The sequence below is a fragment of the Colossoma macropomum genome, unplaced genomic scaffold (assembly GCF_904425465.1).
Source record: "Colossoma macropomum unplaced genomic scaffold, Colossoma_macropomum, whole genome shotgun sequence".
In the NCBI taxonomy this organism is placed as follows: Eukaryota; Metazoa; Chordata; class Actinopteri; order Characiformes; family Serrasalmidae; genus Colossoma; species Colossoma macropomum.
In genome coordinates, this window is record NW_023494806.1 from 13,669,821 (window position 1) to 13,687,957 (window position 18,137).

At 40.4% G+C, this 18,137-nt stretch overlaps 2 protein-coding genes across 3 annotated transcripts in view; one reads left to right on the top strand and one right to left on the bottom strand.

Annotated features, from left to right (window-relative positions):
* Positions 1–9,704, bottom strand: part of homer1b (homer scaffold protein 1b) — a 32,216-nt gene extending 22,512 nt beyond the window's left edge. The window contains exons 1-2 of one of the 2 annotated variants that reach the window (XM_036598885.1): positions 9,235–9,704; positions 1,687–1,843 (exon numbers count right to left, since the gene is read on the bottom strand). In XM_036598885.1, the coding sequence (XP_036454778.1) occupies positions 1,687–1,843; positions 9,235–9,239 (162 nt within the window). In that variant the 5' untranslated portion in view covers positions 9,240–9,704. Of the gene's footprint in view, positions 1–1,686; positions 2,104–9,234 lie in introns of those variants that run through there. The other variant, XM_036598884.1, reaches the window with a different exon arrangement.
* Positions 9,705–10,362: 658 nt separating this feature from the next.
* tent2 (terminal nucleotidyltransferase 2) lies at positions 10,363–17,838 on the top strand. Its single transcript, XM_036598907.1, is given in 16 exon segments — positions 10,363–10,457; positions 11,140–11,308; positions 11,752–11,779; positions 11,781–11,863; positions 11,967–12,243; positions 12,781–12,895; positions 12,996–13,087; positions 13,214–13,277; positions 13,373–13,439; positions 13,881–13,957; positions 14,813–14,941; positions 15,102–15,145; positions 15,256–15,392; positions 16,774–16,865; positions 16,991–17,070; positions 17,205–17,838. Coding segments are annotated over 15 exon segments (1,497 nt in total). The 5' UTR covers positions 10,363–10,457; positions 11,140–11,171; the 3' UTR covers positions 17,280–17,838.
* The last annotated feature ends 299 nt before the right edge of the window (positions 17,839–18,137 follow it).

Sequence of the window (18,137 nt, forward strand, 5' to 3'; positions counted from 1 at the left end):
TTTCCCATTTTTTTATATTTTAATTATTACATTTATCAAATATTTGCAGCCCTGCAAAACACCAATACAAATACAAATAGCAATTTCTGTGTTAATAAGAAAAATGTTTAGTAAAAGGATTAGGTAAAAGAATGTAATCCCTGCCCTGGCACTAATGCCAATCTCCTGGCACGGTCCATAATAGGTCAGTGCCAGTTCACTTCAGGCCAAGGCTTAAGTGACAAACTGTAGCCTGCACAATGGTGGAACCACAGCCTGCTCCACTGGAATTCACAGAGGTCAAGGCAGAAACCATAAATTATGAGTAGGCAGAGGGAGGCACATCACAGCTTAAACATCATGGAAGGCATTACACAAAGATGGATTAGTGTACTGTCCTGCTATTGCCCCACTGGCTCTTACTGAACCACCTCTCCTGGCCTTAAGATCAGGCTCTTATCGTGTCTCCCTCACTGACCTCATTCCACTGCTCCAGTCTCATACAGCAGCTCGTAAAGACCTCATATATATTGTGTATTTACTGCTACTTCACGGAACACACAATACTTCAGATCCAGAGACACATTTACAACCTACAGAGTGCAGTTACAGCAGTCAAAGATATTATGCAACGCCGGCAGAGTTCACCGAAGTACAAAACAGATGACGACTGGCTATAATTTTGACGTGGTACTAACTGCTGCTAAGCTAACAGTAAGTTGTGGCTGTGGGTCTAGAGAAATATGCAAGCCATAGAGCAGTTAAAACCACTTCAGTGCACTGGGATCGCTTCACACGTTATTTCTGTCTCTGAAGCCACGAGCTGGGGGACAGAGAATCCTAACACACAAGCACACACGCTGCTGGGGCTATTTTAACCACTCTGCACTCCCTCTGCAAGAAGGGGCTAGAGACCGGAATTGAGTTGCCAGTGGCCTGAACTACAGTGTTTCTTCTCATCTAAGAGCTTTATGTGAGCAGACATTTGGTGCATGAGAAAATGTATGAGTTTTTGGTGTGACAATGAATATGTATGGGTTACGTCGCAGTCATGTCTTGTATTCTGCTCACTGCTGAGTGAGTCAGGAGTGCGATTCAAATTCTAATCATGATTGCTGCCCTTAAGGGTTTGTGATGCAAGACTGGTGAGCCAAAATAGTCCCTATGTGCAATCAATGAAGTGACTTTGGTTAGCATGACGGAGACTGCTGCAATCTAATACAACAGAGTCCGCTCTAGAGCTGCACGTTACATCAAATCCAATTAATTCAAACAGTGACATATGCAAGCCTGTGACCAAATCCACTTTGGAAGACAATGCACTTGTCTTCTGCATGGACCACTAGGTCATTGCATCCTTAATGTAAGGTTACACAGTGATTGAATCCAGTGCAATCCACTAGAAAAGAGACAAATCTCTTGGGCAACACGTTTAACAGCAATCACTAGCATGCACTATGCAGGTCTGTTCAGTGCTTGTTCATACACTCAAAATGAGTCATTTACAAAAACTAAACACTGACGAATGAACTGTTTCAGTTAAATATGAGTGCAATATTTGGTTTGTATGCTTCTTCTGGATCAGACTTAATCAGTGCAAAGCTGTACTGAACAGAACGCATTTTGGAATTAATCTGTCTCACAACCAAAGTCATCAAAGGTCTTCCTGTCCAAGCAGGATGAATGGAAAACACTGCAAATTCTTACCTTTGACCCATCCAGGCTGATGATCCTGTAGACATTTCTGGTGCTGTCATAGAAGTAGGAGACGGTGACCGCATGCTTGCTGGTGGGCACCCAGTTCTTCTTGGTGTTGGGGTCGATCTGGAAGACGTGCGCCCGCGTGCTGTAGATGGGCTGCTCCCTAAAGGGGACGAAGAAGAAATGGTGAACCTCTTTGTGCCGGAGAACCGTTGTTTCCCCGAAGCCATTGGGTGAACTTGCACGACCCGGCAGACGGATCACCATCTCCTCTGCCTCCATCTTGGTTCGAGCAGGAACCGGAGGAACTCAGGAGGAACCTGGTCCCACCCACCCAGCTAGATACATTGGTGTCCTGCTTTACAAAGCAGTAGACCAGCACATTCAAGTCGCTCAGCTGAGATGGAAATGCCAGCTGTTTGGCAGGGGCCAGGAGGGAGGGGGACTAAATATAGTCTGGGCTGAGGTAATCTGTTGCAGCCCCACCCCTTGCATTTGCAAAAGGGGCTTCAGTTCATTTGAATATGGTACTGAAACTGATGAGAACTGTAGTAACCCAAAAGGCTGGCACATTTGCCTAGTTTCTTTTTTTGTCTCAAAAGTCGAAGTTTCTAGAACCTGTGTGTTTTATTTATGGTGTTAATGATAGCAATATGTTGTACACAGTGAGAGTAGTGCTAACTAGTGGTTACAGGCCTTCACATCTGCATTCATCAAGACTCACTGTAAACTGCAACCTTATACTGGATTGTAGTAATGCAGAACCAGGGTTGTGCATTCCGATTGATTTTGAGATTCAAGTATCCACATGAGTTCATGAACAGATATCCAGTTAATCAGAGGTAAGGAAAAACAACAAGCCAAAAAAAGGAAAAAAACTGAAAACGATGAAGGCCTTCCTTTTTAGGTGACATTACAGGTGTTGCACAAAAATACAGCATGCAGACGAATACACAAATGTGTTTTAGAATTCAAAAACATCCAAGGGACACCAGTAGATTTGTTGGATGACTTGGATGATGGATGCTGCCTTTTCAGATAAGTTAATGACCTAACAGAGCTAACCAGTGTCACATTGGATGCTGGTGACAACTCGTTGTCTTCTACATGAGGTATATGCCAACATGTTATTTGTCAGAAAAATTTTCCTATGATGAAATGTAACGATTTAAATATTGGCACCTTGAATGGTTAAGTGAGTACTTAAGTAGCCATGCACATCTCTATACAGACTTCTGTCCTGGGAAATCTGTCCTGGGAAACAACATAAACGAAAGCAAGAGGACTTTTGTTAATTTACATCCTCTTTCTCCTTCCAGCTCTAGGTAGAACTTGCCTTTTACAAAATGCCAGGAAAATTCTTACATTGCTAATTGATCTATCCACGCTTGGCCCATAAATGTGTTCTTTTATAGTAACTATAACAAGTTTAACAGAGCTTTGGTAAAAAATGTAGAAGGTCACAACTTTTCACAAGCTTTGGTGTTAGTCATTTTAAATCATACAGGTTTAATATGCAAGTGAAAGCTTTCACTGTTAGTATAAATCAGATGTAGTTTTTGTTATTTCTTTGATTTTAGCAGGGTGAAAAAAAATTCTTCACTGTCATTTCCAAATGGCTACCTTTGATTTAGCTATAGCAACATAGTCCAGCTCAGTAGCGGAGCACTGGACATCTGCATTTTGTAGCAAGTCTAAAACAAAGATCACTAAAATTGTCCATTTGATTTAATAGGATTTTTGACAGCATTCTGTAAACCTTCCAACATTGTCCAACTAACACTAGTTTCTATGAAACAAATTGTTAAACATAATAAGAGAATACAGAAATCATTATATGAGTGTCCAGCTGACCTCAGACCAGCAGCAAACGGCTGCTTTTGCCATTAAACATTAGCAGATGGAAGCTTCCCTGTACCATCCCAAGACCCATCATCCATATGACCTAATTCCACAGATAACTCCCTTCCCCCAAACCCGAGAAAGACTAACACGCAATCCCTACATATACTAATATACTGCACTGTATTATCAAATCATAGGATCAGACGACGGAGCGCAAGGGGGTGAGCCAGGAAGCTAAGCAGCTGTGAGCTCAGACACAGAAGCGTTTCTGAGATAGAGTTTGTTGTTCCTATTCCCGGGACAGCTAATCACCATATTCAATTCCATTAGCGTGCTTCTAATCAGCAGCCATTGGGCTGATGTACAGAAATGTGTACACATAGAGGGAAGATGAGTGAGAGGCAAAGCGATAGCTGGGGTGGTAAGAGAGAAAGAGTGAGAAACAGAGAGAAAGAAGCGCTGCTGGAGCACGGAGCTCTGCGAGATAGAGAAGTGCTTACACTGCACTGGGGGGCTGAAAATCTTTGAACAACATCAAAGGGGCATTGCATAATTACCATTAAAATTCAGCAGCAATACCATACATGGGAAAAGAGGGTGAGATTCCTGAATGGGGAGTGGGGGAGTCAAAGTTGAATTTCAACCAAACTAATTTTGGGGTATCCATCAGAACAATGCAGATGGCACTGGTTTAGGGAAAAAGAGTGAGTTCAGGCAACTTAATAAGATTGTTTTTTTGCCGTTTTCCCACAATTTTCTTCCCTGTTTAATAACTAGGTCTCCCTCAATCACACAATACTACCAGCACCAGGACGGTGAAGGCTAGCCAAGTCATGTGAAGCACCTTCGTAGCTAATACAATGTCACTGGATGGCTCAAGGCACTTGAAGAAGAGCACTAAATGCCAATCCTGAGTTGGCTAGCATCATGCTGAGAAGAGAGGAGGTCCATCCTACCCACCCAGAAAGAGAAAGAGAAAGAGAAAGAGAAAGAGAGAGGCCAATTATGCTATCTTAGCCTCCCAGCCTCGGATGGCTGTGGTAATAATAAGGATCTCCCAGTGATAGAGCTAAAAAAGGGTTCTTTGCAGCAATGATGCAATAGAAGAACTACTTGTGGTTCCCAAAGGAAATTTTTACTGGGTAGGTTTTTTTTTTTCCTTTTTGCCAACAGTTATGTTCCCCCAGTCACACAATACTACCAGTGCTAGGAGGTTGAAGGCCAGGTTGTTTTCTCTGCGACTTGTGAAGCTCGCCATCATCATTTCCGACTGCAACTAATGCAGTGCCATTGAACAGCTCAACACACTTGGAGGAGACCCACCGCTAGCATCGCACTGAATAATGGGAGAAGCAGGAAAGCCAACCTACCCATGAGCCCACTTATTGTCTTTGTCCAAAAATCGGGGAAACTTGTGTTTTTCTGACAGTGGCATTATGCTCTCCTGGACTCCTGGGCCAAATCCCATTTCTTATTTTTACCCTTACCTCTAACTCAGTTCCAAGGGGCAAGGTGATATTCGAATATCACCTTGCCCCTTGGAACTGAGTTACAAGGGGTAGCGGCTGAAATCTTCCTCTACAAAATGGGACCCTCAAGTAAAAAAGAACATTACGTCATTAACAGGCTACTAGCTGTGCTCTGTAGAACCACAGAGGAGGTTAAAGTTCAGCAACCTCGCCGCTGCTCTTTAGTTCAATTTAGTGACTCATATGTCTTTAAAGAGGTGAGAATAATAATTATTTGTAATCGCCCACCCCTAATTCTTGGTGATATGAAGCTGAAGTCAGACATTCGCCAGCTTCTTTTTTGAATTTTCCCATTCCACCTTAAATGGTGCAGCAGTACATTCTGACACCTCAGGCATCAGAACTGCTGCACCACTTAAGGTTTACCAATTAAACTAAATTAATTCAGTGGTTATCATAGTTTTTGCAGGTTTCTTTGGTCTCTTGCACAGCCATCTTGCTGTTTTTTCTCTTTTCTCTTAACACTCTGTTTGGTGTTCTCTGAAAACCCTCCGTTTGGAGGGTCATGTAGGCCTAACACTTCGCCCCACCCCTCTATCACAACAAAAACCGAGGTACCCTACCCCTAGGCGTGAACATACAAAACGGAGGGGTAAGAGCTAAGTGGTAGGGGTAGAGGTCACAGATGGCTGTGGCAACATTAAAGAACCATTTTGATCAATTAGACTCTAAAGTGTGAGAATCACATAATAAAAAAATTCTATACTAAGTAAGTTTTTCCTTTGCCCACCTAGGTCAAGAACCATTTAGGAGTCTTTATTTTGATGGTATGAGTTTATTCACACTGGCTATTTTACTGAGGCTGAGTGTATCTCTGTGTTGAGATCGCCTATTGATACCTCTTTTAGTCATTAGCACAAAGTGGCAGGTCCTCTGAGAACAAGCCTCCATCCCAAAACCACTAAGCTGTGTCGAGGCCCACACTGTTTCACCCTCATGTGTACAATACAAGAGCAGTTATGTGAATCACATGCTGTGTGGGTGGACTGGAGTCTTCTTTGTGAAGCTCATCACCAGCATATCAGATTTAGCACAAGCACCGCTATGCTACATCCTTCGACTAGCGCTTTGGTTTTGTTACTCACTGTAAAAACGCTACAGCAGAGTAATTAGTGTGTCGCTTTAATGTTGACACTAACGGAGTCACGTTGACACACACGTTCCCGGTCGCGGTGTGAAACAGGGGGCTGCACTCATCTGTATTCAGCTCAGATGAGTGACATTAGCAGTAACTGTGGTGTGATAAAGATCATTTCACACCACTTGCCTCCTACAACCAGCCAGAGTCCAAGGGTAAAAGTGTTCACCCTTGTCTAATAGCCCTTCTGTATCTCACTCCCGTCCTGTTGGTGCTCGAAGGGGACAGTACATCATCCCTCTATGGGGATCAAACTGACGCAACATTCACACATATGGGTGGGTTTAGGATGCAGATTTGTCTAATCTCTGCAGTAATTCAGCATTAATGAGTGTATTAAAATGCATAATCACAAAACAAACGTTCAAAAAATCACGGAATTTAAATGAAGCCTATGACATACAGGAAATCAGAGGAAAGAATACAGATATGTGGCATATTTACATTTGATAGTGGACTAACAGCCTGCTCAGCCTTCACTTACATTGCTTATTCTGTCCAGCAGGAGGCAGATTTTACAGAAGACCCCAGCTGCCCTCATTTATCTACAATTTTAGGCTATGGTAGTGCAAACAGCATGGTTGCCCCTTCCGTAGTAACTGGATTAGACTGAAAATTTTCCCGCTTAACTCCAAACTGTAATAGCTAGCGGAATACAGTCTCCCTGAATGGGTCTGAAGAACCACAATCATGACAATTTAATTAAGAAATAAGAGCAGGGGCTGTTACACAATGAATACGGCTTAATAAGAGTGAGGGGTTTTCCACCACAATAAAGAGCATTTAATACTGAGGTGATTACTCCGCAAAGAAATTGAAATAGAATCAACGGAAAGGGCGAAAGCATAATTAGAAATCATTCTGTAGCTAAAATCAATTAATATCATGATACTCACAAGTCCTTAGTCAATGGAAATGCCTCAGTTGCTGCGTGTGCTGGTGTGCTGGCATATAGATGATGAGTTGTAGGCTAATATTTGAAAACCTATAATGGATCTGGCCTCATAAATGAATAAGAAGAGTTTAATTGAACCACTAATGGCTGTCATTCCATTAATATCTACACTCTTTAAAAAGATGGTTCCTCAAGGGTTCTTTATTAAAGGTATTAGTTCTATATAAAACTATTTCAAGCCTAAATGGCTCTTTGCATGGTGAAATGGTTCTTCATTGATGGAGAATGTGTTGCATATGATTCTACACAGAACCTTTTTGAAAACTATTCTATTCTGCAGCAAAAAGGATCTGTTATTGTTAAGATGTCAAGCTTGTTATGATGCAAGAACCTTTTTTGGTGCTATAAAGAGTCATTTTCAAAAAGGTTTTGTGAAGAACCATATACACACTAAAAAAAGGATGAGTCTTCATAGGTCCTTTAGTGAAGAAAACGGTTCTATATAGAACCATGAGCACTCAAAGAATCTTTTGCAAGATTACAGCGTTCTTCAGATTGATGGAAAATGTGCATAAATGTGCTACAGATGGTTCTATATAGAACCTTCTATTGTTACAATCTTGACATCATAACAATAGAAGAAACATTTTGGTGCTATATAAAAACCTTTTCAAAAAGGTTCGACATAGAACCATATATAGCACGTTCTCCATCACTCCATCCATCCCTTTCATGGTGCAAAGAACCCTTTAATCATGCAAGGGTTCTTTGTGTGTTTATGGTTCCATATAGAACCATTTTCTTTAATAAAGAACCATTGAAGAAGCATTTTTAAGAGTGCACAACACATTCTTCATCACCTGAGGAGCCATTTCACCATGCAAAGAAGCCTTTAAGCAGGACACTGTTCTATATAGAACTCATGGTTCTAAACAGAACCATTGCCTTTACTAAAGAACCTTGAGTGTACAAATGCCTGATGATGTCACTTTATATCTCCACTTTATAACAAGCCAAACAACCAATGCTTGTTCTGCGTCTTCTTCGTCTATGAAAACAGGTTCAAGAAAACACGTTTATCCGTGTGGAGAACGTGCCTCATACCTTTATTCCTTATCATAAATCTACAACCATTCCTAAAGCCGGAATGCTGAGCTGTGCTGTGGAAATTTCACGGCTGGGTAAACCCAGCACTGATCTTATTGCCGGTACTGGAGTCAAAACTCGATTACTCAGGTCTTGCTGTATAGCTGGCTTCTGCTGGAACTGAGATTACACGGATGGAAATATTGGGGATGGCACAATAGGCATGTCTGCGTGATGTGAGAGTTGATTAATTGCTTTAATTAATTGATTCATTCAGGCTGTAGAATTGCATAACATTGTGTAGCACTGAATTACATCAGAAATAAAAAAAAATGAAGAGAAAGTTTGATATTAACAGCTATGTCACCTCAGGAATCAAGTTCATTGACCAAAGATAATGGACCAAATACAAATATTAAATAAATGTAAAAAGATGAGCTCAGCGAAGTGCTCTTTTATAGTGTCGATGGGTATTTTTGTATTCTACAACCAATCAGGTCTAAAGTTCAAGGCACCTAAACAGGGTGGGTATAATAGAATCACATATCAGAAAAATCTCCCAGTAATACATAATAATGCGCTGTTACATTAGTCATACATAGTAATACTACAGGTATTACTACAGGTATTCTATAAGAATGTTACTGTACATTTGGACAGTTATAGTTTATTATAGGACCCTATAGAAGTATTACAGATAAGACAGCACAGCATAAGGCTGAAATATTACAGATTATAATACTGTACTATCCTATACTATACTATACTATACTATACTATGCAGCACTACAGTAATATTACCTCCTCTTATAGTATTACTAGAGCTTACTAAACGTCAGGGTTTCAGGGTTGATCCTGACAGTTATTGTCATTGTCAATGTATACTGATTGTTTTCTGTGCTGCCGTCTTGGTCAGGTCTCACTCGTAAAAGAGATTTTTAATGTTAGTGTGATTTCCCTGGTTAAATAAAGGTAAAATGAAAATGAAATTAATGTCACAGGAGCTGCTAAAACCGCGCTATTCCTCTACTGACTGAAGGCGTTCACAATCAGAAACTTACCCCATGTTGGCTTGTCTTTTTCTTCTGAAAGGCGAAATATCCTGAGAGTGAATGCAGACTGAGGCTAAGCCAATTTGTTCTCACGTTGCCGCTGAGACAGTGAGTGGCCTCCGCGTTTCTCTGGGTTTTAACTGAGCCGTGTGAGTGAGCTGGCCATCATCAGTCCGAGGCTGGCCGCTGCTCCGCCCGCTCCCGCTGCATCTCCCCCCGCAGCGCGGTGGAGTTCCTGACGCTCTCGGTGAAGCCCACGGTGCGAGCAGCCTCGGGTCAATCTACACGCAGCCTGTGCGCTCATGAAATACACAACACCCACGGCGAATATTTATCTACCTACTGACTGCGGTTCTCCCACACCAACGAGCTGCAGTACGGTAGCCGGAGATGGCACTTAATGAAAAGATGAATGAAGACCCCTCTCGGTGGGCGTGAGGACGAGGATGAAGATGAGGATGAATCCTGCTGCCAATCGCTACTACAGCCCACATAACATCACGCAGGACAACGCCTCCTGGTAGGTCTACTAGGGCTACTTCATAGGCATTGGTTTCTCATTACGAGCAATTAAAAAATAATAATAATAGTAATAATAATAATAATACGTTATATATATATATATATATATATATATATATATATATATATATATATATATATATATATATATATGTGTGTGTGTTTGTGTATTGTGAATAATAAACATTTGTGTTTGCGTAAACCTATACTACTTGCAGCATAATTATTAAACCAGCAGAGATAACGAAGACTCTCATAAGATTGTCATTATATTAATTAAGCTTAATAAACCTAGCCCAGAGTATTACAGCATTAGTACTGTGAGACTGTAATTACAGAGGGGACTTTTATTAAAAGTTCAACCCAGAAGCAGAAAGCGTCGTGGCCCGCGTCAATCCTAAATAGCTCCCTTCCCCCTACGTAGTGCATTACCGTAGATCTTAAAAATAATGGCTCTTGGACCAAACCCGTGCATAATGTATCTAACACAGAGCCATTTATGATTTAACCACGTCTGCATGCTTGTCTTTGACATATAGTGGGTGCAGAAGCCAAAATTTCGTAACTCGCGTAGTGCCCTACATAGGGAGTAGGGGGCCATTTGAGATTCAGCCCTAGTGTTAGTAACGTTGCCGTGTTTTCATGTAGCAAGAGAAGAGATACAAGCTAATAGCCATCCGGCTAAGTGACTGTATATGCCCGCTCTGTCAGTAAGTTCGTTGTTATATCATACTTGGTACGGATTAGTAGCTAGAAAGACAGATTCTTAACATTTTAGGCAAAGTGTCTGCTGAGAAACAGTGTTTCATATTTATTCGCTTAGATAATTTAAACGTCTGTCGCCCAGGTAGCAGTTGGGTTACCTGAGTGGTTAGCTTAGTGGCTAATTGCGTTTAAAATCCGTAGCTACTATGATTTGTTGAATTTGAAAGTAAAAGTTACAATTAATGACAACAGAGTAATATCCGAGTGACTTTCGTTATTAGCTAGCTAGCTAGTGAAAACTACCTACAAATCAGACTTTCTATTTATTAAATTGGTACAGTTTGTGGCGAGATTGGTTTAGCTAGCGTTAGATAGCGTTAGCTAACACCGCTAGTAACTGCTTCATTCGTTTCTTTTTAGCTAAAGTGTGAATGTAACGTCAAAACAGTAAACATACAGGTACACTGTGGGTGTTGAAAAGATAACTGTTCATAATTAAGTTGAATATGCACTTAATATGCCTTCCCAATTTAAGCTTGTTTATGTGCTAAATTTCCTTCAGGATCAATAAAGTATTTATCTATCTTTCTGTCTGTCTATGTATTTATCTATGTGTCCTTTTCCGTGTTGCAACCTTATCGCACAAACATATCTTGCTTATTTGTTTCATTCTTTATGGATCTTCAGGTGGCAGATGCGTGTCCCTCTCTGTAAAGAGGATGTTGCCGAGGTCTCCAGCCTTCCCCCATAAACATGGGCAAACCAGGCCTGATATAATATTCACCCAACGCCTTTTACCCCATGCCTTCTCACAACAGCAACGAATCGAGTCACATCTGAACCTCACTAACACAAAGTGAGTTTTGATTCTTCTTTGTAAAATTTAGGATCATTTTGATGTCATAAGTGCATCTGGTACTCTACTGAACTGCAAATGAAGTATACTGTTATATCACACCCTGAATAAACATAGAATGACAGTACACCCAGCTTAATCTCATGCATGTGTGTGTATATATAAGTAAGGATGAGGGATAAAGAATAGCAGCTGACTGTGCAGTCATTGTGCAAGTCTAACATAAAAAGTCATACTGGCCAGTTTACAGGAATAAGTGCCTAGTTCAAGAACCAGAACTGGCAGTGTGGTGCAAAGAGATGCTAATGTTAAGTCAACATTTGTAGTTTTCCTGAATGCTGTCTAACCAGTTTGGTTAATTAGAGTATTTGCTAGGCAGAAGAAACTATTTAGATGGCCATTCTTGATAGCAGTGGTTTGCTCAAAATCTTTCTTTTTCCCAGTTTCCACAGCAAACCTCTGAATGTATTCCCCTATCATCCCAACCTATCAATGGAACCCAGCACCCGACATTCCTTTCACCAGTCCAAATGGGTCAAGAACGAAAAACAGGAAGTAAGTATGTCTTTTCACGACTCATTATAAACACAATTGAATGTGTTTTCGGTATGGTCTAACTGTCAGGCACTCAAGAACCTCTCATGTAATTGTGCTGTAGGAGGAAAAGTGATGGCCATAGTCAGGATGACCTGAAGAGGCAGCGCTTCAGCTCTCCACACCCATACAAACAGCCGGGTAAAACATCCAGGTTTAGCCCAGTATGTCGGGGAGAGCAGGGGCTAACTAGAGTGTCTGTGGGTGAGGGCTGCTCTCCTGTTCGTTCTCCTATGCACTCCCCTGGCACCTCGCACTCAGTAGGCTGTGTGCCGTCTCTCAGGGAGGACTCTTGTCAGAATGCCAACAGCAGTCTGCCACCGTCCCTCGTCAAAGATAAGGTACACTTTGTTGAATTAGTGAAATAAGCTTAGCAAAATAGTGGGCCATCTTCTTTTTCAGGGGTCATCAGTTCTGCTCCTGGAGGCCCGGTGTCCACAGTTTGATTTCCCTGCTCAAACACACCTGATTTAACTTGATTACTTTTCACACTTCTGAGATGCAAGCTGTTTTCATTGAATGTTCCTTTACTAACTGCAACTGCAAATAAAAATGAGGATGTAAAATTGTCAGTTCTCTACGCTCTCATTCTCATACGCTGCCATTGCTTTAATGTTTTTTCCCACTGCAACAACTTCTGTGGCGTCAAATCTGGAAGTGTGAAAAGTTTCCATTACATGAACCGATGACACCTGATCTTAGATCACTGTTCTTACTCTGAGGTGCTTAATATACTGGTCATGGGATTGGAACTGATGATTGCTGTTGTAGGACATGTTTGTTTCTTTTTGACTAGATGATCAAACCGTGCTGTATTTCATTACCTGTGTACAGAACTGAATTGCTTTTGTGTAATAGATAAATGTCATATATTTCAGCTCAGTCAGCAGATCTTAGAGCTGTTCCTTGCTTGCGAACAGCGGAGTGAAGACCTGGAGAGGAAGGAGTCCTGTCGTGCGCAGTTACAGAGGGACATTCAGAGACTATTCCCATGTACGTCTCCCTCTGACATCCACCCACCATGTTCAGTTGTTCTTCAAAGCTTGATGAGTTCTGCCTTAACTTTAATGTTTTTTAACTGTTGCATGTATAGGTGCGAGAGTGTTCCTGGCAGGATCATCACTTAATGGTTTTGGTAGTCGCTCCAGTGATGCTGATCTCTGCCTCGTTGTTCAAGACGGGCCAGTAAGTTTATTTTTTTTGGATTGATCATGACATTGAAAAGGAATAAACTTTAATCCATTTGCTTTTGGAGCAGCTGGCCATTCTTTCTGTCTGTATGGTTATTCTTTCATTACTTTTCTATTGTAGGTAAACCAGAGAACAGATGCTGTGTGTATACTCAGTCTTGTGCAGAAGTTGTTATACAAATTGTGTAAGTGCTTGCCATTGACATCTAGTTTTGCACTTCCTATTACAAAATTATATCCCTTTGCTTTTGGTAGAAATTATGTTTTTTTTTAACCGCAGCTTACATTGAGAGACCTCAGCTCATCCGAGCAAAAGTGCCCATACTGAAGTTCAGAGACCGAATCAGGTAGGTTTCTTAAACAGCTCATAAGTGCTGTCATTTTTATTTAGTCAACTCACTGGAGTTACGTATGGCAGGCTGCTCGTATGCTGTCTTTTTGACATCTTTGCCTTTTTTTTACAAGCATCAAATCATTATTTTCCCACTTTTTACGAGCTAAGTTTGTTGCACTGTTGCATGTGACAAGGCCGAGGTGAGTGGAAATGCAATTTAGGGACAATCAATTGCACAGAGAGAGCTCTGACATGATCAATAAATGCCTTTCATATAGGGATAAAATTAGTGTGCTCATTTTCACCCTGCATGTTGGGTTAGCTTTGCTGTGGAAATTCTTGATAATTCACTGCTGAATTTTCCACTGGTAGTCCATAATAAGGCTGATCATAATTTGATGGTTTTGTTGATTGATCAGTAATTCCAACTTTCTGAACTCCACTTTTATTGCAGTGGAGTGGAGTTTGATTTGAATGTAAACAACATTGTCGGGATCAGAAACACCTTCCTGCTACGGACATATGCGTACAGTAAGTGTGACTTAGTTTACCTATGTTCAGGTCATTGAACGTATTCAGTAGTGAAGAGAGCTAAAACAAGGACTGTTAGATAATTAAGTCCCAAAATTGCCGATTTTATACAGTATTATAAACTGGATTCACAACCATCAATTCATTTCTGTACGAATGCGCCAAAATATGAAAAACCGTTGTGCTGTTCATGGAGTAATTTTTGACTGTTATGTTGCATATAAACCATAACCTACTGTTAACAAGCTTCATTTCTTGGTAAAAGAATTGTTAAAGCTGTGGTTTGGTGAAAAACAATTAACACATTTTCCACGTACACCAGATGTGGTTAATCAGCCAAGACTTGTTTGGTGTCCAAATTTTGCTTAGTTAAAAACTGGAGCTACAAGGCTAATGTTGCCAAAAAATATTTTGTCAGTAGTCACCCAAATCTTTTCCATTAATACATCCCCAAAACTTCTCTCATTCCACTCCAACCACATCTAGGTCTTCAATAGGGTGGCACAGACTTGTTAATGTGGTTTAGAGCAAAATCTGACTTACTGTGAACTATAAAAATGAACAAAACTGAACAAGCAATGTTAGCCTCGTAGCTCCAGTTTTAAACTACAGAAGTAAAAGTTTCTCATCAAGCTGATCAAATACAACAGGATAAGTTGAAAATTGTATGAATTAGGTTTTTTTGCTGAACCACATCTTTAATCTGTAATTATTATAATTATTATTATTATTATTATTATGACAATTGTTTATTGAATATTGGTGTGATGGTAAAACCACTAAGGTGGCCATTTATGATTTATTTCTTTTATGGAAAATTGATTTGAGTTTGTGGTTGTTCATTTTTTGCTTTAGTTGAAAAGCGAGTTCGTCCAATCATCCTCGTGATTAAAAAGTGGGCCAGTTATCACAGAATCAACGATGCAAGTCGTGGAACCCTTAGTAGCTACACACTGGTGTTGATGGTTCTGCATTACCTCCAGAGTAAGTGGCGAAGTGTTCTGATTATCGTTTATATTGTTTGTTTGTCCAAAATTTCTCCTTCCTTGAGCTTATTTCTGTAATTCTTGCTTGTGTTGGTTATTTATACTGTCAGGGCTTGTTGTAGGACTGGTTATAATCTTCAACTCTCTGTCCCATTTAGCTCTTCCAGAACCTGTCATTCCTTGTCTTCAAAAAGATTATCCTGTAAGTAGTTCATACTAGTTAATATTCTTACACAATTTAATTTACCACAAGAGTGCAGAAGAAAAGCTTTGGTTGTGATACGAGCTAACACGATACTCATATCTCCACAGGAGTGTTTCAGCCCAGTAATGGATATCCATCTTGTACCAGATGGACCCAAGAATATTCCTTCATTTGTGTCAAAGAACCAGTCGTCTCTTGGAGATTTACTCCTCGGCTTCCTGAAATACTATGCCACAGTTTTCAGGTACTTATCAGCAATACTGTAATCATTTGTCAAGACTGCAAAGCTAGGGATGCACAGAAGGTTTGGCTGCTAATAAATGTTTGGCCAAAAATAGGTCTACAACAAGTTGTCAAATCTAACTCTTATCAAATTATCAAAGTGATGATAAAAATGAGAAATGGAGATTTAAAATGCCGTTTGTGTTCTTCACTCTTCTGCGTCACCCAGCACAAACAGTCTGAACACCAGCAGATCATCAGTAAACACACAAACACGGTGTGCTGCAGCTACGTACTATACAGTCTTCAGCTTGCATGCTTTTTAACGTTTTAACTGCTCTGATGAAATTCTTTTCTGGAAATTATGTCAATAGTAGTTAGTAGCATGGATGTTTCTTCTCTTTAAATGCCATACACTAAAGCAACTTGCGTGCTAATAGCGGCTTCTGCTTGAGAAATGTCAGACTGTTAGGCAGGAGTTCTAAAGCCACGTCCATGTGCTGTACATAGTATAAGTTTTTTCCTGTCATTATACTGGAATTGAGCTAAAGATGCCCTTGGGAAAGTGTGACATTTTCATAATTTTACAACTTTTAATATTAAATTTTATTTAGCAGGCTGTTTAATATATCTTTGAAGCATTATTAGCATTATACATTAATTCAAAAGCATAATTAAAAAGGCTAATTATGTTTACAATAACACTTTCAGTGCATAGTGCAGAGCGCATCCTCTTTCAGTGCAGAGTGCATCCTAAATTTGGGTTTCAGTTTAGGTCAAGAATTTTAAGTTTGGTGCAGGAAGCCACTCTATGTACTGCCATTGTTTTTGACTGCCCAAACCATAAATTGGTCACAGTTGTTTAGGTTCCTGTCATAAAAGCCTTAGTAAGACACAGCTGCACTTGGCAAGCCAGATACTGTAATGACAGGTTTTCACACCGCAGAAATGTTGTGTAACAGTACCTATAATGAATACAGTTTACTGTTTGTTTATAAACGTATTTCCTGATTGGACTGTCACTTCGTTTAGAAGGTATTTAAATTCACTTCCTGATTCCTTGCATGTGCCAGTTCAGAGACCCCACATGTGTACTTGTTGTGAAGTAGTTGAGGCTTAGGTTAGTGTTGGAGGAGCCTCTGGAGGGGGAAGTCCCCCTAAGAATGAGCAAGGCTTGTGCCCCACACAGCCTCCTACCCGGTTAGGCTCTCGTTTCATTTCAGTGTGTGATTGACAGCAGCAGATATGACTTTTGCCCTTTGGAAGCCCCTGGCTGGCCCTGTTTGAACAGCTTACTTTGACCCAATAAAAATCAACAATACATACAGCAGTATAACGACATGAACATGTGTGGCCATTGTGCTGTCAGATTCTAATGTCCTGCATCGCTGCTTGTGTTTCAGGTGGGACAAGTGTGTGATCTCTGTGCGTGAAGCAAAAGCTCTGCCCAAACCAAACTGCCGGGAGTGGAAAGACAAGTTCATCTGTGTGGAGGGTAACGTCCAGAATATGTTTACACTTCAGAAGTGTATTTTGTTTTCTGTTGAAAGTTGGTTGTCACTTTAATTGCTTATCTAAAGAGTCTAAAGAGCACAATGTTGACACCTGTTTTCCCCCCAGAACCGTTTGATGGATCAAACACAGCCAGAGCAGTTCATGAGAAAATGAAGTTTGACGCCATCAAAGCACAGTTTACAGAGGTATGTAACACAAGTGACCTCCTTCGTGGCATGTTCCCGACTTTTTTAACAGGATTGATATAAATTATTCTTTAAAAACTGTTGTGTTGCAAAGCCTTAAAAGGCTGAATCTCTTGTATTTGCCTTTTTCGTAGTCCTGGCAGGTGCTGCAAGTGAGGAAAGATCTGAACTACATTCTACCCATCAGAGAGACAAGACTGAAAAGATAACCCAAACCTGAGCTGCCTTCAAGGGACCTTTTGATAAGAACACAGAGAAAATAAACAGCAGTAATGAGCACTGGACACTGATACACCTCCTGTGACCTTTTATTGTGTTTACACAAATGTTCCTGCAACACTTTTGGTAATACTGGACCTGGGAAATTACTGTTTTGCCTGATTTGACCTCATTTACATGACCAAGAGGATCACGTTTAAGAGGCTAAAACTGTATTCTATGTATGTTTCACAGATGAAGTGGTGCATACTGCCACATATCTGCAGTACCTTACTTTCTCTTCTTGAGCTCATTAATCTATGCTGTCTTTCCACTGTTGTTCGATTTGTAGCAAGTACCTGCTTTTGTTTCTGAGCTCACTGAAACAGGATTTCTAGGATAAAGATTTACTTCTCAGAAGCCAGACAGTATAAAGTCACCTTTTGGCACATGCCCACTTTTATCTCAATTCTGTACATTTTTACTTGTTTTGTTCTGTCACTTCTTGTACATTTTGTACAGTCTTTTAATGTTTATTTAAAAGATTAAACTTTGGAACATTATCACTTTGCTTGCCTGGCACACATGCATCTTTAATCAAGACCCAGAGAAACATGACTCTAAAGACACCATTAAAAATGGATCTTAAGTCAACTGATAACACACATTGGAGCAGTTTAACACCAGTGCAGGGTTTATGCTCTTATAGATGGATGGAAATGTAACATTACTAGAAAGTGCATTGAACATTAAACGTAATGAACATTTTCACCCGTGTAATTACGCCTAGGTTTTATGGCGTGTACACAGTGTGGGGGGTCAGGGTGGAAAAGGAGGATGGTTGGAGGTGTAAAATTAGTACTTGGCAG